Genomic DNA, 24,626 nt, shown 5'->3' with positions numbered 1-24,626 from the left:
ATGATAATTTGTGTATTTGTTGGCAGTGACTATGCATTTAATATTTATTTAAATTAGCGTAATTCTACATGATTTCATTTTGAGAACTCTTTGGTCCTGTTTTATCAACAATTTTCTCTTCAGGAACGACTTGTCTGATTAGATCTTGATTTAGATTTTTGGATCACTTGATTAACATATATCCAAATCATTAAGAAATTTAGGTATATATATCTGTATCATATTTTTCAGAACTGCTTGTGCCATAGCTTTCAAAGGTGTCAATATGTTCCTATCAAATAGTGATTTAATTTTGACTTGTGAAAATTATTATGACATTTCCACATGCTAATATTTGGAGCAGTTTTTTCTTTCTAGTGTCGAAACATATTTTTCATAAAATGCTTGTCCAACGTCTTACAAATTTAGTTTACAGGTTCTATTTGTGAACTGAGGTTTCATGCCACCAGTCAAACATAACTTTCGTTTGGTTTATTACCTCTGATGGGTGAAACCAATCAGTTAGGGTTACTTTGTGAGAATTTATACCACACCCATAATTCAGTTTGGTATCTGTTAACAGATAATCATTAGTTGAAGTCAGGCAAATCTTTTCATTGTAGAGGTGGGTTCAGTCCACAGCTCTAGGTTCTGGTGTATTCTCAGTGCACACTTACAGTGAATTGTGAAATACTTGTACTATGGCTGCATCTTGTTTCATATACAGCCATGCAGTATTAGTTTGGATGGAAAGGGGACAAATGAATGTAAAGACAGTCACTTCTGTAAATACATGAAATAGGAAACTTAATACTGCTCAGAGAATGACTGCCCAGTCATATGAAAATTGTAAAATGTTTAATATTTATGTTTAATGATGATTACTTTATACTGGAAATAGAATTTAACGTTAAATTATCAGCACTTCAAAATAAACTTTTGTTGGATACAATTTACTGTTGGTAATTTTAGAGTTTAATTGTTGATTTAGTTCTGTAAATTAGAAAAAGGTGAATAGAACAGAAATTACATGTATCCAATGGCACAACAAAGCAAACTGGTGGTGACACAGGTGAAGTCCTGATATTTTTCTGTTTTTTGCATATCCTTTCCTTCACTATAAACGACGCCTAGGAGTTTGTCTTTGTGTACATTATCGATCTACTGTTGCATGCAAAGTTGCGGTGTACTGTATTGTTAAGTTTCTGAAAGTGACAAGCTGCTGGAAAGCCTTTTCAGGTCAGGCTATTCAACATCAGTTTATATGTGGCGTAAGGTTAGGCCAAAAAAAAAAAATAGTTTTTTTCTCATCCAAGGCTCTTTCAAAAATGATGCGGTGACACGGTTTTTTTTTTTGCTGCTACTTTTTTTTTTATTCAACGATCAACAACAACGCGCTTACAATATGAGAACATAGGAATGCATGCAGAGATAAATGCACAGCAAATTTTTAGCATATCAACAGTGCTGCTTTTTGACTATTAGTGCAGAATGCAGTTTTGATTGCTTTCAATGACATAGTGTACAGTTCTGAATGGAATGTTCCTAACAGCACTGTGTGATGTTCAATGTTCGGTCTAGTTCAGTTTTGTATATCATAAAATATTTGTGTTGCTTTGGTATGATCTGAACGGTTTAATTTGTTCTTAGTTTTTTTTGTTTTTGTTTTTTTCATTTTTTTTTTCGTTCCCTCTTTAGATGCAAAAAAAAATAGGTTGGCGCGGCGGGTCTACATTGACGCGCGCGGGGATGAGAAACAAACTATTTTTTTTGGCCTTACAGGGGTTCATTACATGACATGCATGCACAAGTCTGTGCCCATGACACATAATATGACTGTCAGGTCAAGTCTAGTGTCTAGCTGTGCAAGGAAAGCCGGTGAAAATTATGCCTTAGTATATATTTTAGGAGCTTCAAAAGATCATTTGTAGTAAAATGATATTACAATGGACATTTTAATGCCTCCGTGTCTAAAATCAAGTTGACCTGATAGAGACAGGTGAACCTAACAGAAGAAGCGTTATGACATTGCTGCAGAGTACATGGCTCCATTTTTTCAGGACAAGGAACATGTTTTATGTGTTGTGATCTGCATAGAGATTGCCTCAGATGGCTATGGACGACAAAGGACACAACGAATGTTGTAGAAAAATATGCTTTTTCACGGGTGACTTCTTTTCACGGTTTCAAACCAATCTTGAAAGCTAGTGTATCTATCTTTACACAGTAATTTAATATGTGCGGCGATCACATAAAGAGAATAGTGCCCATGCCATCACAATTTGCTGTAGAGAGAACTCAACCATGATTGTCGCTCTTTTTTGTGTGCTAAAATTAGCAGCATACCCCCCTACAGGGCTAGGAGGACACAATATGTACCTGGTATGCAGCCAAGCAAAAGGGCCCCATCCCCAAAGTGATGCAAAGTGAAAGATGATCTTGAAACATTTCAGAAAGTATCACACAGAAAAATAGAAACACAAACTCACAATCATCGGAACAGAAAATTTAGACACAATGAATGGCTATATGAGGAAAAATCTGTTATACTATAGATACTGGTAAATTTACAAATGTTGCCATAATTAATGTCATGTTGATAAATTAGAAATATTTGGAAGCTCAACAAGGTTTGAACAAATACCATAAAATCTGCCTTGGGGATAGATATTCAGACTTGAACATTTACAATATTCTTTTGGCCAACGACTTGTTTGGGACTCACTGGAATAAAACAAGTTTTCACCAGCTTATTATTTTGTGAAAATTAGGAATTTTACATTCTCTTATAAAGATAACACAGTGATGGCGGCCATTTTGAATTTCAAATATCAGTAAATATTGGGTAATTTGTTTCTTTATTACAGAGCTGTAGTACCAAACTTTGCACTGTGACTAGATTTTTTATTCTTTATTTTGAAAGAAAATGGTTTGGAGTTTATTTGATGAAGGTTTTAGCAAAGTTTAAGTCTTTCATTTTTGAAGGACTAACTACCTTAAGCAAACTGCTTCTCCACTGAAAATGGTTAGGCCTACCATGATAATTTTTTTTTTCTATCTTTCATAAAACTTGGGCATGAAAAATTACAGTAGAGTTCACCACTTCATTCAATGATATTAAGTGTGTTGCAGAGAGTTCAAAGCATAGGAATGCTGCTTAAATCCTTTCATCACAATGGTTCGTACCCAACTCAAAAAATACTCCATTTATACTATACCATGTATGATTGACCTTTCGGTTATTAGGTCCCACGGGACAACCGTCGGGGGGACTTATAGGTTTGGTCAGGTCCGTGCGTGCGTCTGTGCGTGCGTCCGTCCGTGCGTCCGTCCGTTCACGCAGATATCTCAGAGATGCAAGGAGCAATTTCATTCAAACTTGGTACAAGGATTACTTCATATGTCATACAGATGCACGTCGATTTGTTTTGTGATATGATCCAATATGGCCGCCAGGCGGCCATTTTATTACGATATTTTCATGTACAGAGCCATAACTCAGACATGTTTCAACCGATTTTATTCAAAGTTGGTACAAGGACATTGACCAATGCCATAGATATGCATGTCGATTTGTTTTGTGATACGATCCAATATGGCTGCCAGGCGGCCATTTTATTACGATTTTTTCATGTACAGAGCCATAACTCAGACATGTTTCAACCAATTTTATTCAAAGTTGGTACAAGGACATTGACCAATGTCATAGATATGCAAGTGTATTTGTTTTGTGATACGATCCAATATGGCCGCCTGGCGGCCATTTTATTACAATTTTTTCATGTACAGAGCCATAACTCAGACATGTTTCAACCAATTTTATTCAAAGTTGGTACAAGGACATTGACCAATGTCATAGATATGCAAGTCTATTTGTTTTGTGATACGATCCAATATGGCCGCCTGGCGGCCATTTTATTACGATTTTTTCATGTACAGAGCCATACCTCTGACATGTTTCAACCGATTTTATTCAAAGTTGGTACAAGGACATTGACCAATGTCATAGATATGCATGTCAATTTGTTTTGTGATACGATCCAATATGGCCACCAGGCGGCCATTTTATTACAATTTTTTCATGTACAGAGCCATAACTCAGACATGTTTCAACCAATTTTATTCAAAGTTGGTACAAGGACATTGACCAATGTCATAGATATGCATGTCGATTTGTTTTGTGATACGATCCAATATGGCCGCCAGGCGGCCATTTTATTACAATTTTTTCATGTACAGAGCCAAAACTCAGGCATATCTCAACCGATTTTATTCAAAGTTGGTACAAGGACATTGACCTATGTCATACATATGTACGTCTATTTGGTTTGTGATACGATCCAATATGGCCGCTAGGCAGCCATTTTATTATGATGTTTTCATGTACAGAGCCGTAATACTCAGACATGTATCAAGCGAATTTATTCAAAGTTGGTACAAGGAGATTGACTACTGTCATACATATGCATGTCAATTTGTTATGTGATACGATCCAATATGGCTGCCGTGCGGCCATTTTGTTACGATTTTTTCATGTACAGAGCCATAATACTCAGGCATATCTCAAACGATTTTATTCAAAGTTGGTACAAGGACATTAACCTATGTCATACATATGTAGGTCTTTTTGTATGTAGGTCATTCTTGGCCATTGAGCGCTATCTGTATCAAAGTATTTTTATCACAGACCTAATAATGAAGAGGACTCTATCCTCTCTGAGGACATGTAATCAAAGTACCCATTAACAAGTGGGGACTGTGTCATCAACGATGACTTGTTCAAACAAAAAGTGAACAATGGCAGGTAACCACGTGTCTATTTTTTTCAGCCGTACTGTACCAGTAGTTCTGAACATTGTGTTTGATGTATTTCTGAAAACTATCACAGCCAGGGGTTTAACACGCAACTTGTTACCCTAAACGTTGCCAGTGTCACAGTTCAAAAACACTAAGGGGATATTTTTCTTCTAATAAAAGATGTTGAAACGATGACAGAAAGAGGACAGCAGCGATTGGACCACAACTTCATGACTGTTCATGCACACAATAGGCCATTATACTGTTCTGAAAGTATTTTTATAATAATTTGCATACATTGAATACCCATATCAATCTGTAGGCTTTAATGTCACACATAGTGACGATAGTACTTCACCTATTTGATGTACAGAAAGGAGTTGATTATATTCAATGCTTCCTGTCACATGGTATGTACCTTCTTTCCAGGTTTCATAATGTTATTAAGCACATTTTTACAGTGATGTTGATGATTTTTATGGAAATTGTCACAGCAAGTCAGTGTTCATTAACTGCCCAGACACCCACATGTCACAGCTGTTGTGCATTTTGTACTCCATTTCATGCAGACATATGTTTTGCTCTCTCTCTCTCCGTAGATGTGCTGTATTTTCCACAGATAGCTGGGAGTTGTTGAATTGTTGATTTTCAAAATGTTCCGATGCCGGCGTTTCTTTCGGCCAGTTGTGCTGCTTTCATTGGCCATGGCGTGTTCTATCGTAGGCTACATGCTCGTTCTTCAGGGGGACCGTTCAGTTCAAAGGTAAGTGCTGTATTTATGTGATAAATGACAAAAATTTACACGTTATTTTTCGTACGCAGTCCACAAATAAAAAACAGCAGTGGCCTAGACTCATGAACTTCTCTTGCATTTAGAGAGTTTCTGTACAGCTCTAATTGTTGTCAGAAATTGTGTTGTGTTATTATCATTTTAGCTTATTATATATTCCATCTCAACAGCAGCTATTCCATCAAGGTCTCTACAGATTGATAATTGCAATCCTAAAGTATCCATAACTTTTGATGTAATTTTCTGGTATATTTGTACCATGTGTAAAATACTCTCTCCAGTTTTGCGTTCAAAATCGATTTGAAATAACCATTGTTCAACTCGTCAATACAGCCTATTTGTATGTACTTTACATGTAAATGTCATTGTTAGCAACTAAACTCCAGTCCAGCGTGGAATTCACATTTAATAATATTGAATATTTTACACAAAGTTGAAACTTTGTGTTTCCCTGTGCTTGAGAGAAAAGAACAGAAAATTTACCCATTTCCTTGAACCAAAATAATGGTAATGTTATCAAAAGTTACAACCATTGCCCATTGAAATGACAGGGTTATTGCAACCATTACATGTGCAGAACATGTATAAAGTGTAGTGCAGTTTACTATGTTGTGTAAATCATATTCTGGGATTTTCATATGCTTTTCATATATTTCCATTGATTTTTGTGTTAAATAGCACAGTTTTTCAATAAGCTCCCGGAATTATTGCAAAATGCATATTGCTCCACATGTAAACACAGTCTGTACGGTATGTGTGTAAGGTCAATGTTATTGTTGATATTAGGTGAGTGTTAGTAATGATTTTAGTCCAAACTGGCATTTGTCAAAAATGTTCTACCATAATAGACAATGTATTGGATATGCAAGACAAATGTACATGAATGTACATTAGAAAGAAGAATAAGATAAATGCAAAATACAAACATAACGAAAATATTATAAGAACAACTGTCATCGTCCCTGTTAATGTAGTGTACCGGTATGCCTTGGAACTGAAAGGTTTTCCTTTTTCACCCTCAAACTTTCCCTGAGAAAAATCAAAACCATTCTCTTAAGTGATTGAGAATAAAAATCTTAGGTCACCTTGCAAATTGTGGTACTGGAGAAAACAAATAACCTAAAATGTACCGAAATTTGAAATTCAAAATGGCTACTATGCATGTAAACTCTATGGGGAATTCCTTTTTCACAAAGACGAGATCGTGAAAGTTTCGTTTTCTTGACAGGCTTCAAAAATGATTCTACCCAAGCAGCACTGAGCAGACAAGAAAAGTATTCTAAATATTTGAGAGTTCAAAAAAAAACTCCCCAAGGCATATTTAACCTTTTAAGCAAACTATGTTTTCAATGCAACTTTGTGCTGTCATTTTTGGTACAAAACCCACATCAAATTTTCAAGTCCAGAAAACGCCTGGAATAACTGCAGTTACTTTAGTTATTAGTCCCCACGGACATCGTCCGAGGGGACTTATAGGTTTGGTCATGTCCGTGCGTGCGTGCGTGCGTCCGTCCGTCCGTGCGTCCGTCCGTCCGTTCACGCAGATATCTCAGAGACGCCTGCAGCGATTTCATTCAAACTTGGTACAAGGATTACATCATATGTCATACAGATGCACGTCGATTTGTTTCCTGATACGATCCAATATGGCTGCCAGGCGGCCATTTTATTACGATTTTTTCATGTACAGAGCAATAACTCAGGCATGTTTCAACTGATTTTATTCAAAGTTGATACAAGGACATTGACCAATGTCATAGATATGCACTTTAATTTTTTTTGTGATACGATCCAATATGGCTGCCGTGCAGCCATTTTGTTACGATTTTTTCATGTACAGAGCCATAACTCAGGCATATCTCAACTGATTTTATTCAAAGTTGGTACAAGGACATTGACCTATGTCATACATATACACGTAAATTTGTTTTGTGATACGATCCAATATGGCCGCCAGGCGGCCATTTTATTATGATTTTTTCATGTACAGAGCCATTACTCAGGCATGTTTCAACAGATTTTATTCAAAGTTGGTACAAGGACATTGATCAATGTCATAGCCATGCACATCAATTTGTTTTGTGATACAATCCAATATGGCCGCTGTGCGGCCATTTTGTTACGATTTTTTAATATACAGAGCCATAACTCAGGCATATCTCAACCGATTTTATTCAAAGTTGGTACAAGGACATTGACCTATGTCATACACATGCACATTGATTTGTTTTGTAATACGATCCAATATGGCCGCCGTGTGGCCATTTATTACGTTTTTCATGTCCAGAACCATAACTCAGACATGTAACAAGCGATTTTATTCAAAGTGGTAAAAGGAGATTGACCAATGTCATACATATGCACATTAATTTGTTTTGTGATACGATTCAATATGGCTGCTGTGCGGCCATTTTGTTATGATTTTTTCATGTACAAAGCCATAACTCAGGCATATCTCAACCGATTTTAATCAAAGTTGGTACAAGGACATTGACCTAAGTCATACATATGCACATTGATTTGTTTTGTGATACGATCCAATATGGCCACCATGTGGCCATTTTATTACCATTTTTTCATGTCCTGAACTACAACTCAGACATGTATCAAGCGAATTTATTCAAAAGTATTTTTATCACAGACCTAATGAAGAGGACTCTATCCTCTCTGAGGACCTGTAATCAAAGTACCCATTAACAAGTGGGGACTGTGTCATCAACGATGACTTGTTAGTCCCCACGGACACCGTCCGGGGGGACTTATAGGTTTGGTCATGTCCGTGCGTGTGTCCGTGCGTCCGTGTGTGCGTCCGTGCGTGCGTGCGTCCGTCCGTTCACGCAGATATCTCAGAGATGCCTGGAGCGATTTCATTCAAACTTGGTACAAGGATTACTTCATATGTCATACAGATGCACATCAATTTGTTTTGTGATACGATCCAATATGGCTGCCAGGCGGCCATTTTATTATGATTTTTTCATGTACAGAGCCAAATTCAGGCATGTTTCAACCGATTTTATTCAAAGTTGGTACAAGGACATTGACCCATGTCATAGATATGCACGTCAATTTGTTTTGTGATACGATCCAATATGGCTGCCGTGAGGCCATTTTGTTACGATTTTTTTCATGTACAGAGCCATAACTCAGGCATATCTCAACCGATTTTATTCAAAGTTGGTACAAGGACATTGACCTATGTCATACATATACACGTCAATTTGTTTTGTGATACGATCCAATATGGCCGCCAGGCGGCCATTTTATTACGATTTTTTCATGTACAGAGCCATTACTCAGGCATGTTTCAACCGATTTTATTTAAAGTTGGTACAAGGACATTGACCAATGTCATAGATATGCACGTCAATTTGTTTTGTGATACAATCCAATATAGCCGCCGTCGGCCATTTTGTTACGATTTTTTCATGTACAGAGCCATAACTCAGGCATATCTCAACCGATTTTATTCAAAGTTGGTACAAGGACATTGACCTATGTCATACATATGCACATCAATTTGTTTTGTGATATGATCCAATATGGCCGCCAAGCGGCCATTTCATTACGATTTTTTCATGTACAGAGCATTACTCAGGCATGTTTCAACCGATTTTATTCAAATTTGGTACAAGGACATTGACCAATATCATAGCTATGCACATCAATTTGTTTTATGATACGATCCAATATGGCCGCCGTGCGTCCATTTTTGTCATGATTTTTAGCTCCCATAGCCATATGTATATATGGCAATGGAAGCTATTCTTATAGGCTAGGAAAATGTCTGTATGTATGTATGTCTGTATGTCTGTGTGTCTGTATGTCTGTATGTCTGTATGTCTGTCCGTCAACATCAAAAACTCCAAAACTGCTGTACATTTCATCTTGATATTTGGTGTGTACATGGATGATGGGCTGTAGATGAGATTTTGTTCAAATGAAGTTGTCATTGCCAAAAATATGCAAATTAAGTGAAAAATGTAAAGAAAAAGTAAAAACTAAATGAAAAAACTCAATAACCACTGAGCAGATTACATGAAAAATTAGCATGTAAGTACTTTGGGCTGACATGAATGATTGTGCACATCTTGGGTCAGTATCTTGGACTTGCTATTTTTCATGAATTTTTTTGTAATTTTCTCCCATTTTGGTCAAAAAATCTCCTGCTCTGAAACCACAGTCCGATCGATTTGAAACTTGGTATGGAAGTGCATAGGAGTGACCTTTCCCAAATTTGGGCAAATCGTGGTGAAATTTGCATATTTTTAATTTACACGTCCATAGACTCCCATGTATAAGGCAGATCTCCATAGACTCCCATGTATAAGGCCACAAAAATAAAAATTTAGTTTCTCATCGTATTCATATTGCAAAAAGGGTGCAGTGACACAATTTTTAGTCCCCACGGATGAAGTCCAGTGAGCTTATAGATTGGGTCATGTCCGTCTGTTCGTCCATCCGTGAGTCCATCCGTTCACGCAGATATCTCGGATATTTTGACAAAATGTCATGTGACCTTGATGACCTTTGATCTCAAATATACATATTTGTCCATAACTCAGTAACCACAAGGGCTACCACCCTTCATATATGGTATGATGGGACAGCTTATGACGCCACATATTGTACCTCATTAATTATGCACATATCTAATTTTGAGCGAGCCAATAGAGCTAGAGGTCTGATTTTTGGTATATAGGGATAACTTAGCAAAACAATTTTTTGACAAAATGTCACGTGACCTTGGTGACCTTTGACCTCAAATATACATATTTGTCCATAACTCAGTAACCACAAGTGCTACAGCCTTCATGTATGGTATGATGGGACACCTTATGACGCCACATATTGTACCTCATTAATTATGTGCATATCTAATTTTGAGCGAGCCAATAGAGCTAGAGGTCTGATTTTTGGTATATAGGGATAACTTAGCAAAACATTTTTTTGACAAAATGTCACGTGACCTCGGTGACCTTTGACTCGAATATTCATATTTGTCCATAACTCAGTAACCACAAGTGCTACAGCCTTCATGTATGGTATGATGGGACAGCTTATGACGCCACATATTGTACTCATTACTTATGCGCATATCTAATTTTGAGCGAGCCAATAGAGCTAGAGGTCTGATTTTTGGTATATAGGGATAACTTAGCAATACAATTTTTTTGACAAAATGTCACGTGACCTCTGTGACCTTTGACCTCAAATATACATATTTGTCCATAACTCAGTAACCACAAGTGCTACAGCCTTCATGGTATGATGGGACACCTTATGACGCCACATATTGTACCTCATTAATTATGTGCATATCTAATTTTGAGCGAGCCAATAGAGCTAGAGGTCTGATTTTTGGTATATAGGGATAACTTAGCAAAACAATTTTTTTGACAAAATGTCACGTGACCTCGGTGACCTTTGACCTCAAATATACATATTTTTCCATAACTCGGTAACCACAAGTGCTACACCCTTCATGTTTGGTATGATTGGACACCTTTTGACGCCACATACTGTACCTCAATAATTATGCACATATCTCATTCTGAGCGAGCCAATAGAGCTGGATGTCTGATTTTTGGTATATAGGAATAACTATAGGAGAGAATTTTTTGACCAAATGTCATGTGACCTCGATGACCTTTTACCTAAAATATATGTTTATGTCAATAAATAAGTAACCACAAGTGCTATGTCCTTTGTATTTAGTAGGATGGGAGACCTTATGACAACACACGCTTTACCTCATTAATTATGTACACATCTAATTCTGGGCAAGCGAATAGAGCTAGAGATCTGATTTTTTGGCATATAGGGATTAATTAGCAATATAATTTTTTTTTTCAAAATGTCATGTGACCTCGATGACCTTTGACCTTGATTATACATATATATGCATATTTCAGTAACCACAAGTTCTATACCCTCCAATTTTGATAGGATATTAGACCTTAAGATGTCACATCTTGTACCTCATTTATAATGCGCATATGTATTTCTTGGCTGGCCAATACTGCTAGAGGTCTGATCTTTTTGTCCGATTTAGAACCATAACTTAGACATGCCTCATGTGTTTCAAATTGGGAACAACGACATAGACCTATGTGCCCATAGATCTCAACATATACACTCCAGTGATACTTCTTAATGACCACATTTTCCTGCCCCATCAAGACTAATACTCCTATTACAAGTGGGGACTATGTCATTGTAAATGACTTGTTGATTTAATGGTTGTATCACAGTATTCGATATATCTAATTCTGTATTTTTTCCATTTTATATTCTGAATAATTACATTAAACATATTTCACTGTCTCCAGTACATTTCATTTAAGTATTTTCACTTCATGCACTTTATCCCTTTCACACATGTTCAAATATCTGACCAGAGAACAAACACTAAATAGTCCAGGATGGGAGCTACAGTGTCATTGACGCTATTTTTTAATGTACAGGGCCATAACTCTGGCATATCTCAACCGACTTTTATTCAAAGTTGGTACAAGGACATTGACCTATGTCATACACATGCACATTGATTTGTTTTGTGATACGATCCAATATGGCTGCGGTGTGGCCATTTTGTTACATTTTTTCATGTCTTAGGAACCATAACTCAGACATGTATCAAGCAAATTTATTAAAAGTTGGTACAAGCTAGGAGATTGATTAATGTCATACATATGCACGTTAATTTGTTTTGTGATACAATCCAATATGGTCGCCATGTGGCCATTTTATTACGATTTTTTTATGTCCTGAACGATAACTCAGACATGTATCCAGCGAATTTTTTCAAAAGTATTTTATCACAGATTTTAATGAAGGAGGACTCTATCCTCTCTGAGGACCTGTAATCAAAGTACCCATAACAAGTGGGGACTGTGTCATCAACGATGACTTATTATGTTTATATTGAAAGGTATTAAATGTTTTATCCTATTTGTCTATGACCAGCTACCAACAGACCATAATCATATAATGTTTTATCTAGGTAAATTTTAATCACTTTGCTATCAAATTATGCGTTTCTCAATTACCTTTACATTGTGACATCTGTCACAATTTGGTGCAATAGTGAAGTCACTAATTCTGTATCCAGGTCACAGGAAATTCCACATATTTTGAAGTATGACAATAAATTCCATTGTAAATTGGTATTTGTTCAGTTGAATCAGTCTTTGTCAGTCAACATTGACAAAGCTAGAGCAATGTATCTTCCATTTCTGTTATAATTGTCATAAAATGCCATCATATTTTTATCATTCTATTTCATCTACATCTGTTGCCTTGAAAAAATCACATGACTACATTTTATATTTAATAAATTTTAAAACCACAGAGTGTGTATCGGATCATAAAACCACAGAGTGTGTATTGGACCGTTCCCTGTTAGGGATCATCATTTTGTCTATGGGACGCGCCATGTTGTGTTTTTCTTGGGGCGGTTGGTAGTTATTTTATCACCATCAGAAGGAATCAATAACTTTGCAAGTAATTCCTTTGCTGTGTCAGTTGAGGTGTGTCGATTCACAAACGCTTGGTCAATAGACGATAAATTTGAAGGCAAAGGTCCAGTGGGGGTGCTGTGTCACAATTCCAGTCTAGGGCGTAAACCGCTATGTAGGGTTAGTTCTAGTAAGTTACCAGAAAGTCAGGCCTGAAAGGGTTAATGGGTTTAATACTCTGTCAAACAGGATAGAAAAAGAGGTGCTCAGATGACAGAGCTATATGCCACTTTGACATCTTGACAACTTTATATCCAAAAGTTCAGGTCTAACTCTACCAAAGTAATTAAGGTAGTATGCGCCTAGAAAGTGAAAGACTTAAACTTTTGTGCAAACTTTCCTCAAGGAATATTTCAACCATTCTCTTTCAAAATCAAGAATAAAAATCGGGTGTCAACGTGCAAAGTTGGTACTAGAGAAATAAAACAGCCGAAATTTACCAATATTTGAAATTCAAAATGGCCACCAACCTGTGTTAGCTCCGTGCTATGCAAGAAAATAAAATTTTTTGATTTTCGAAAATCTAGGATGGTGAAAAGTTTTCTTATAGCAAGGGCTTTAAAATAAACCCCCGCAAATGGTGGATCAGAAAAGAAAAGTAAAAGTTTGAAAGTACGAATATCTGTCCCCAAAGCGTATTGTACCTTAAAGGCTGTATCACTTATAGGGGAAGAAAATTAAGTAAGAGACACAAAATATCTGCATCACTTTTTAACTGAAGTAATGATAACGGCCATAAAAAAAGAGTCTGTTTCCACTCCTTTTCTAAAGAACTTAATGCGAGGCTGTAAAGGGTGAGAAAACAGTATGGCTGTCAAAACGTGTAAACTTGCTTTGCTCAAGGAAAAGTGTTTTGCATACTTGAAAACAGAATGCATGTTTTCTGTAACTTTACAAGTTTTGGAGTTTATTTGTGTAGATTATTGCGACACTTTACATCCTGGAATTCATGCATCAGTTTACCCAATATTTAGCAATAGTTAAAACCTTATCACCTTTGTCATTTGATGTGTTTAAGTCTACGTGCAAAATTCAGATCAAATGGGCCCAGAAGTGGAAGTGAAAATGTTCAGGTCACAAAGGCCTATTATGCCACCCTCTATGTCCAGGCTAATTTAGGTGAAAGTACATATAAGTCCAAATTTGAATAAAATACCATGAACAAGTAATAAAGCTAAGAACAAGTGATTTGTCATTGTTTATTGACATATGGCAAAAGTCAGCCAAGGATGGTTTTTTTATCCGAACCACTTCCGATTGAGCTTACCGGAACGCCGCCCACAAAATATTTGATCTTCCTTTAGCATTTCATAGATCCAAAGGGAAGACATGCAGCTCCACACATTATACAGTCTCTAAATTTTACTGGCATTATATTGTAACCATTTAGGTCTTATGGTAGCTGTATGTTTTGGAACACTATTGTGAGGATTTTGTCGAACATCACAAAGAAGGACACAAGAAATTAAAATGCAAGGCTCAAATTGATGCAGACCATGATTAAACACAAATGAAAAAAGTATTTTTGTCCTATTGGTAATTGTCAAAAATTATGGTACAGGAAATGTTGACGTGTATATTTCTAACTATGTTCTTATCATAAAGAACAGCAACTATCACGTATGACTTGTACCAGTTCAAACTCATATGTTAGCTCGTAAATCATCCTATATGTCACAGTGCTGATTTTTGTTTCTTTTATTTGTATGCAGCAGGGTTGTCAGTGTCGCCAATCAAGATTTAAGAGACTTCCAACCAAGACACCAAGGTCAAGGCGAAGTTACGCACCAGGAAAACCCTCCAGTGCTCTCCGATGCCGATAAACTTGGAAAAATTGCAGGACTACTTGGTGTTGAAGCTGGCGCCGGTGGTGGGTACAAGGACATGCAAAATAAAATTTTATTGATTGAGGAAATTTTAGAAAAATTTAGGACTAACGGAGAAGAAAAACAAGCAAGCAGTGTTCTGAAGGAACTTCAGAATGTTTTGCAAAAGGAAAAGAACAAAATGAGAATTTGGTTTCTCCCACTGAGAAGTCAAAAACACAAGGAGTTCAAGTCAAAAATGATATAGCCAGTATTCTGGAACATATAGAAGACGTACTGGAACAGCCAGCAGTTCCTCCGCCGCCAATACCTAATATTAAACTAGACATCAAGCCATATATCAAAGATCCACATTTCAAAACTTCGGTAAGTATGGCTCTACTTTGAACTTCATTGACTACAGCAATATCAGGGGATTGGGGTTAGGTATTCAAGCAGTTATTGTTGTTTCCCAAATATATGCAAGACTGAAAAATAGTCAGCACTCAATTTCATTGATCAAGTTTACAATGAACATCATCATAGTGGCTCGTTGCAGTCACTTCAAGGAGATATTTGAGTGTCCCCTAAGAGACCAGATTATTTCCATGAGAAATTGGTGCCCAGTGTTGGTCAGGTTGTGCCAAAAATCAGATCAAATGATTATTTTAGTCTGTAGAAGTAGATGGTGAGAGTTACATATTCTGTTTACTTCAATTGGGTGTAGAAGTGATGTGAATATTTTTTGTCATTTGAAAAGGAAATTCAGTGCATGGTTACGGTGATCATCATCATCTGCTAATGTATTATTAATCTTGCACCAATACTGATAAGTTAAAATTGAAAAACAATAGTTTGCATATGTTCAGTTTGACGGAACTTTTCCTTTAGGAACACAGTTGCAGAATCCCTGTCATGTATGATGTATATGTACATGTATGAAACCATACACCGGGCACTTTCGTTACTGTATCAAGTGTTACACAGGGAAAGTCTCATAAACATTTAATCATGGGGATAAATATGGTATTAAAATATTACAGTAGTTATATTGAGAGCTGGAAGTTGGTGAAAAGTAGAGTATTGCCTTGATTCCAAACTCTACTACAATATCTGGGTGTATTGAGAGATTTTCAGTTATTTGCCAGAGATCAAACTGTGGTACAAATCATGCAAGTTGCAATACCGGGCACTGTAAGTCTTTTTCAAATATGAAATACAAGGCTGGCTTCCTATCCTACGCATTCTACATACATGTACATGTAATCAAAACTACACTTTACACTTGCCAATATTTTCTGTTCTGTGAGGAGATAGTGATACTGTAACAGTTGAATGTGATGGCTTTATTACCTTGAGCATTTTAACGTGCTACTTGCATACCCTTAATATAATATTACCTTGCTGTTTTAACAGTTACATTTATCAGAAATATACAAGGATTAGCCACTTTGTTATACCATGGATCGAAATTGAATCAAATTTTCTGCATACCAATTCACGTCTACGTGTAAATATTATTGAATACAGACCGATATAACAGGAACACCAGATGTGTTGGCAGTGGAAATAGCTTATAAATGATGAGTCATGGTTTCTCTGCTAGATAAAGATATTTAAAGCATACTGGTTAAAGATGATGGCAGTGTTACAGTGTGATAGGTTGGCTAAAATTAAACACAGGTATTTACTTTCAGGGTCATGGGGCTTTGCTTTGAATACAGTTCCCATATGTAAGCAAAGCTTACTGAAGCCTTAACAAATTGGTAGTGTGTCCTTTTCCATGAGATCAGGTTCACAGATATGATTTACTCTGTATACATGTATTTGGAATATTTATATCCATTCAAGTTATTTGAAACAAAAATATTGTTGTGCATACATGTATGTGGTATGAATTTAAATGTATAAGAGACTGCTACGGGCATTTACAAAGCTAAAGCAAATGGCAGTACCATCCCTATGAACGAACAAATGTGCATTTTGTTGATGAAATATTTTCAAGGTCCTTTTTAATGGGCTTATTGTTGGACACCGTGGTGCGAAGCACCAAAGGTGTCCTATGTCGCCACAATGTCTGTGTGTGTGTCCGTCTGTCCGTCCGTCCGTCTGTCCGTCCGTCCGTCCGTCCATCCGTCCGTAGACAGATTTTGTTCCACTCATAACTTAAGAACCCTTAGGTCCAATGTCATGCAATTTGGTATTTGGTATTATCATGATGAGACTTAGATCTGATTAGATTTTGGTGGGTGTGGCTTATTAATTAATTGCTCATTTGCATATTTTATGACTTTTTTCGTTCACGCAGATATCTCAGAGACGCCTGGAGCGATTTCGTTCAAACTTGGTAAAAGGATAGTACTCTACCTCATACAGATGCACGTTGATTTGTTTCACAATGCGATCAAATTTGGCCGTGTTAGAGGACTTTTTAGTTTTCACCTCCATAGACTCCCATGTATAAGGCAGTCCATAGACTCCCATGTATAAGGCAGTCCATAGACTCCCATGTATAAGGAAGTCCATAGACTCCCATGTATAAGGCAGTCCATAGACTCCCATGTATAAGGCAGTCCATAGACTCCCATGTATAAGGCAGTCCATAGACTCCCATGTATAAGGCAGTCCATAGACTCCCATGTATAAGGCCAAGAAAAATAAAAATTTAGTTTCTCATCGTATTCATATTGCAAAAAGGATGCAGTGACACAGTTTTTAGTCCCCACAGATAAAGTCCAGGGGGCTCATAGATTGGGTCATGTCAGTCCGTTAGTCCATCCATGTGAGTCCATCCGTTCACGCAGATATCTCAGACGCTTTGACAAAATGTCACGTGACCTTTGACCTCAAATATACATATTTGTCCATAACTCGGTAACCACAAGTGCTAAACCTTTCATATATGGTAATGATGGGACACCCTATGATGCCACATATTGTACCTCATTAATTATGTGCATATCTAATTTTGAGCAAGCCAATAGAGCTAGAGGTCTGATTTTTGGTATATATGGATAACTTAGCAATACAATTTTTTTGACAAAATGTCATGTGACCTTGGTGACCTTTGACCTCAAATATACATATTTGTCCATAACTCAGTAATCACTAATGCTACACTCTTCATATTTGGTATGATGGGACACCTTATGACGCCACATATTGTTCTCATTAATTATGTGCATATCTAATTTTGAGCGAGCCAATAGAGCCAGAGGTCTGATTTTTGGTATGTATGGATAACTTAGCAATACAATTTTTTTGACAAAATGTCATGTGACCTTGGTGACCTTTGACCTCAAATATACATATTTGTGCATAACTCAGTAACCACAAGTGCTACACTCTTCATATTTGGTATGATGGGACACCTTATGACGCCACATATTGTACCTCATTAATTATGTGCATATCTAATTTTGAGCGAGCCAATAGAGCTAGAGGTCTGATTTTTGGTATATAGGGATAACTTAGCAATACAATTATTTTGACAAAATGTCACGTGACCTCGGTGACCTTTGACCTCAAATATACATATTTGTCCAAAACCCAGTAACCACAAGTGCTACACCCTTCATATTTGGTATGATGGGACACCTTATGACGCCACATATTGTTCCTCATTAATTATGCACATATCTAATTTTGAGCGAGCCAATAGAGCTAGAGGTCTGATTTTTGGTATATAGGGATAACTTAGCAATACAATTTTTTTGACAAAATGTCATGTGACCTCGGTGACCTTTGACCTCAAATATACATATTTGTCCATAACTCAGTAACCACAAGTGCTACACCCTTCATATTTGGTATGATGGACACCTTATGACGCCACATATTGTTCCTCATTAATTATGCACATATCTAATTTTGAGCGAGCCAATAGAGCTAGAGGTCTGATTTTTGGTATGTAGGGATAACTTAGCAATACAATTTTTTTGAAAAAATGTCACGTGACCTCAATGACCTTTGACCTCAAATATACATATTTGTCCATAACTCAGGAACCACAAGTGCTACACCCTTCATATTTGGTATGATGGACACCTTATGACGCCACATATTGTACCTCATTAATTATGTGCATATCTAATTTTGAGCAAGCCAATAGAGGTAAATGTATGATTTTTAGTATATAGGGACAGACTATAGGATAGAAATTTTTTGACAAAATGTCATGTGACCTCGATAACCTTTTACCTAAAATACACGATTATGTCAATAAATAAGTAACCACAAGTGCTATGTCCTTTATATTTAGTAGGATGGGAGACCTTATGACAACACATGCTTTACCTCGTTAATTATGCCCATATATAATTGTGGGCAAGCCAATAGAGCTAGAGGTCTGAATTTTGGCATATATGGATTAATTAGCAATACAATGGGGGTTTTTTTCAAAATGTCACGTGACCTTGATGACCTTTGACCTTGAATATGCATATATATGCATAACTCAGTAACCACAAGTTCTTTACGCTTCAATTTTGATAGGATAGTAGACCTTAAGATGTCACATCTTGTACCTCATTTATTATGCACATATGTATTTCTTGGCAGGCCAATACAGCTAGAGGTCTGATCTTTTTTCCCGATTTAGAACCATAACTTAGACATGCCTCTTGTTTCAAAATGGGAACAATGACATAGACCTATGTGTCCATAGATCTGAACATATACACTCCAGTGATACTTCTTAATGACCTCATTTCCCTGCCCCATCAAGACTAATACTCCTATTACAAGTGGGGACTATGTCATTGTCAATGACTTGTTACTTCTAGAATATACAGAATATTATCTCACATAGTGAGTGTCTGAATATTATTCTGAATTGTATTCCTAAAGCACATTCTGAAAGGACTCTTCTGGAATATACAGAATATTATCTCACATAGTGAGTGTCTGAATGTTATTCTGAATTGTATTCCTAAGCACATTCTGAAAGTAACTCTTCTGAAAATTTCAAATTCTTTGCCACTGCACCATCTCCCTAATACATACTGATGACCCACGGTGTCCACTCAAGTCTCACTTTGATTTCCTGCATGTATGTGTCAGTATTATCCCTTTGAGTGCCAAATTAAATTTTTGTCGCCCTTGTAAAATATAACCCGGTTAATTTGTCTTCAGATTTCCCCAAAATTTTGATCAAAAACTGAAGTTAATTGAACGTGATATCATTTGGTATAAATGTCAAAAAAATTACAGAAAAAAAATATAGAAATTGGTAAAATGTTGCACCAAAATTGCTGAAGTAAAAAGTTACAGCACCCAAAGGATTAACAAAAGTAACATCTACTTTATGTATTGTGCCTCAGGGTCACAGGTTATCTATTACATTCAAGCAGAGATGTAGATTTGTAACGGTTTATCTAACACTACCAGTTAACTTGTCAGTATTAAAGTGAAGCTGTATCTGCATAATATGATTACAAAAATCATCAGACACTTTCAGCATGAAGTAAAATTGTCACCTTGAAAAGTAGGGCAGTGCTCTGTAAGGGTATTCTAACAGGACAACTCAACTTTGTAGCTGCTGCTTTTCAATGTGATTGGATCTACTTTTCACCTAAACAGTGGCCTAGGGTAGTAGTAATTCAAATAATAAATATAAAAAAGAGAGCAAGATAAGTTGATTCAAAGCATTTTTTGACCTCTGCCAATTTCTGCATTGCCCATAGATTAATGTGAAATTGATGAGTGTATTAGTTAGTGGTGCACAACCAACAAATATTTTTGTTTCCGTAATGCTGAAAAGATCCTACAATCTTCTTTCCATGATTCTGTGGTTACACTTTGGCAGTCATAGAAATACTGTGAAAAATGATCATATTTTCAGGGTTTTTCCCCAACTACACAAGGGAAATGTATGTAAAAACTTTTCAATGTTCCAGTTTTACTATGACATTGTTTTTTGTTTGGTGCAGTATTTCAATTTAATTGTTACAAAAGTGTAGGGACAACCTTAGAAACAGTCAGCCGTCACACAATAATCATTTCACTATGTGATGCATGCATTTTTCAGTTTAAACTTCCCCTGGCAAGGTCTACAAAACAGAGGTTAAAGGTTAAATCATTCAGAACTTTGCAGTGCCATCTCAAAGCTGACAGCTGCTGTCTGTGGTTTGATGTGCCTCACTGATTCTTTCATGAATGTCAAAGGTTACATCTGCCCTAGAAAGATTTATGACAACAAACGTTTTGTCAACATGAAGTATCAGAATTGTATTTCTGACTTGGTGCATCAATCTTTCACTTTTCCTGGCCCTGATGTAACCCTGTAAAATATGATAGATGAAAACCGTAGTAATAAAATAGTGCTGTTTTGTGTTTTGGTTTTCAGACATGTTCTAAGACAGCATCAAAAATTGCTGAAAAGTCTCTCTGGTTTAAGAGTCGTTACATTCCAGACATCAAGGTCTTCATGGACAAGGAAGATATCAACAATTTCACCAACTATTACAAACTCTCCACTATGGACTGCCATTTGGTGTCAAAAGCCAGGATAGAAAATGTAAGTACCAGTAGCATTAGGCCAAAAAAAAAAGAAAGAAATGTTTCTGGTCAGGTCTCCTTTAAAAAAGGGTGAGGCGATGCGACTTTTTTTTTTCTTTCTTTCTTTCTTCTTTCTTTCTTTCTTTCCTCCCTCGAAGGGAGGAGGATCAGTTTTAGTTTATCAATATAGTCACATATATACTGTTCATGCAGTCACTGATCATGCCCCCCCAAAGAATTTTCTCTTTCTCTTCAGCCATTTTGGTTTGGTGTCAGCCACGGCCGCCGGCCACAAACAAAAAAAAAAGGGTGACGCGCTGTTGTTCAAGTGACGCGCGCGCTGACCAGAAACATTTCTTTTTCTTTTTTTGGCCTTATTTCTGCTATGCATTTTGTGCACAATTTTCCTTCCTGCCTTTAATCAATAACAGAAAAATATCTCAAGGATAAGATAGAACTGTTAAAGCTGTGATTTTTTCGTTCATTTTCCCTACATTTATTCTGTTTTTGAAATAGAATTCTTGTTCTTCTTCCAAACTCTTGTTGAAAAGCGTAGTGTTCAGCCGGTCAACACAGCCAGTATGACTGTATTATCCAATATTATTGTTGACAGCAATTTAAAAAAAGTACTGTTGATGATAATAAGCTCATTTTTTTATTCACACAAAGTGCACCATGATATGTTGTCAGCAATATTGTGCGCAATGCATTGTGTGTGTAAGGTTAGTGCTTAGCGTCTAAAACACTCCAGGGAGACTAAGCATAATATTTTCCGTGCATGTATTAAGGACTTGAAAATATCTTATATTCTGGTTCTCAAAGTGATTATAAAATTGCTAAAAATGTTTGTGAAACTAGAATAAAACAAAAATGTACTGTTGATGGTAGTTCATTTTTGATTCACGCAAAGCACACCACCATACATATAATGCAGTTTACTGTTAAGGCACAATTAACAATACTAGAGAAAATGTGCAAGACATAAAATGAAAATTCTTATGATAATGCCGACAGTGTACTTATAATACTGAAGTTGTACCATTTTAATTTTTGATATGCCCAGAGGTTTGCCATATTATCAGTAAAACCTTTAGTATTGAATAATTCATACGAGAGAAAAAAATTAATCAAAAGGAAACAGTACATGTACATGCCGTGAAAAACGAAGGCTTTAAACCTTTTGCTTATTTTTGCTCATCATGGCGCACTATGCCAAAGTTAGAGATGAACAAAAAGCTAGTGCCATATGATATCCTTTGTTACCTGATTGGAAGTATATGCTCTGCATTTTAAGGTCATGTAATTTCATATTTTGAAGTCCAACTTTGGAAATTTAGGGAAATTGCAGGTGGATTCAAAGTTGGCAGTGAAAGGTTTAAGCACCTAAGAAAAGTACAACTTTGGCTATCAAGGAATTGGTTTAAATAGCAAAGTATTGTGTAGAAGACAATACTAGCTGCATCTGTGAAACCTTAGTAACTCATGGTGGAGAGATCTCAAAATAGAACAATCAATAGCCTGCCCTTTGATATTGCATTACAATGAAATTGTAAGGTATATAGAAAAAGTATTTCTACATACCTTACAATTCATTATGCCTGTTCATTTTGTTTCAGCATCATATAAGATTCTGTGTTACTGTAGGTCAACAATCCAGCAGGTTTTCAGTTTGTGTGATTGTTGTTATGCAATATACCCCAAGCTTTGTTCTGTTTTGTCTATGGTACATTGCGCAATAGAATGTGCTTCGCATGTCTGTGGTAAACCCTGAGGCTTAATCTGTTAATCTGATTGGGGATTTTGTTCTTTGTCTATCAACTAAAGTCTTTTGATTGTTCAATCCTGAACATGTCAATAAGCCTGGTGTTTAGTTTCTCTTAGAGTGTAGCCCAGCCTTCCTATACATTTTGGTATTCCATCGTTTAGTGCAAGTCTCGACTTGTTATCTGCACTGCAATACATCAACAATGCTGCAATACACTGTACGATGGGTGTACCAAAACTCTTGATCATCACCAAAACTCTTTATCATCCTTTGAACGATGAAGATGAAGTATGATCATGAATTGCTGAAAAATATCCTAAAATAGTCACACAAAAGTACAGCTGATATCCAGGTATTGTCCCTAGATACAGAGTGCAGTGACCTTGTGAGAATGATTCAATGCAGGTACATAAACCTGCAGTGTTCTATAGGGGCTGAATCACTGTTGGTAAAATTGTTGAATATTAGTCCCATGGGTTTTTGAAAAGGTCGGAATGATATACAAAGTTCATCACTTTCTAGTGAATCCCAGGGCATAAGGACATAATACTGATGAACAATGTCCATGTAGAAATATTCTTTCACACTGTTTGACATTTGAAGAATAAATGTGTAAGCGTTTCTTCAGTAATTCATAATGTACAGCATTGTGGAATCCATTTGCCTTGGACTTCATAAAATGCAGTATTGACATCTCTATTTATTACAATTTTCTACCATGGGAGGGCCAGTGATATCCTGTCCCACACTCAACGCTTTCCTAGTCCAGCAGCTTTTGCAATTACTTTTCATGAAGATCAATGCGTGATTTTCACATCGATATTTATTTCCATCATTCATCTAGTACTATACTTATTACATATGAAAAAATAAATGCATGAAGTCGTCTTCTATCATAGTTTACAGGTTGTACTAATGAAAACGTTGGTTCTTTTACACACTTCATTCTGAAAGAAAAAGACATGCATTGCCTGCAGTAGTACGGAAAAAAATTATTATTTGCTTGAGCACGTTTTGAAACAAAATTTTGGCAATGATGGACAAAAAAATATGTTGACACCACCGCTTCCACTGTCCTCCAGAAATCGTATGGTTATCCCCTAACAGCAAAAAACTCCCAAAACCTACTGTGCTTACGAAGACAGTCTACTCACTGTGTTTTTAGAGTCATGCTTACAGAGAACACACAGACTTGTTTGCTTTGGACTTTGTAAACTCAAGATGGATCTGCCTTAGAATAACTCATGTATTGTTTGCAATTAAAATCTTACAGTATTAGCTCACGTTGTGAACAATCCCAATTTCACAAATCCTGATGTCTATGGTGGGCAGAGGCCAGCGTGTGTGCGGTGTGCAGTAGTTGGCTGTGGTGGCGTACTCAACGGCTCCAACATGGGAGAAACAATTGATGCTCATGATTATGTCTTCAGGTAAGGCATGAAGGGTTTTCTTCCCATGATCCAATGCATTGT

General features: G+C 36.5%; 1 protein-coding gene across 8 annotated transcripts in view; it reads left to right on the top strand.

Annotated features, from left to right (window-relative positions):
- Positions 1 to 24,626, top strand: part of LOC139140016 (CMP-N-acetylneuraminate-beta-galactosamide-alpha-2,3-sialyltransferase 1-like) — a 54,481-nt gene that overhangs the window by 16,599 nt on the left and 13,256 nt on the right. For 6 of the 8 annotated variants that reach the window (XR_011553926.1, XM_070709005.1, XM_070709010.1 and 3 more), the window contains exons 2-5: positions 5,376 to 5,539; positions 14,799 to 15,278; positions 21,238 to 21,408; positions 24,428 to 24,584. Coding sequence is in view for 7 of the 8 variants with exons in the window: in XM_070709005.1 (XP_070565106.1) it covers positions 24,547 to 24,584 (38 nt within the window). In the remaining variant the exon portion in view is untranslated. Of the gene's footprint in view, positions 1 to 5,108; positions 5,187 to 5,375; positions 5,540 to 14,798; positions 15,279 to 21,237; positions 21,409 to 24,427; positions 24,585 to 24,626 lie in introns of those variants that run through there. The other 2 variants (XM_070709006.1, XM_070709009.1) reach the window with 2 other exon arrangements.

The sequence above is a fragment of the Ptychodera flava genome, chromosome 9 (genome assembly GCF_041260155.1).
Source record: "Ptychodera flava strain L36383 chromosome 9, AS_Pfla_20210202, whole genome shotgun sequence".
NCBI lineage: Eukaryota > Metazoa > Hemichordata > Enteropneusta > Ptychoderidae > Ptychodera > Ptychodera flava.
This window is presented reverse-complemented; position numbering and strand designations above follow the sequence as displayed.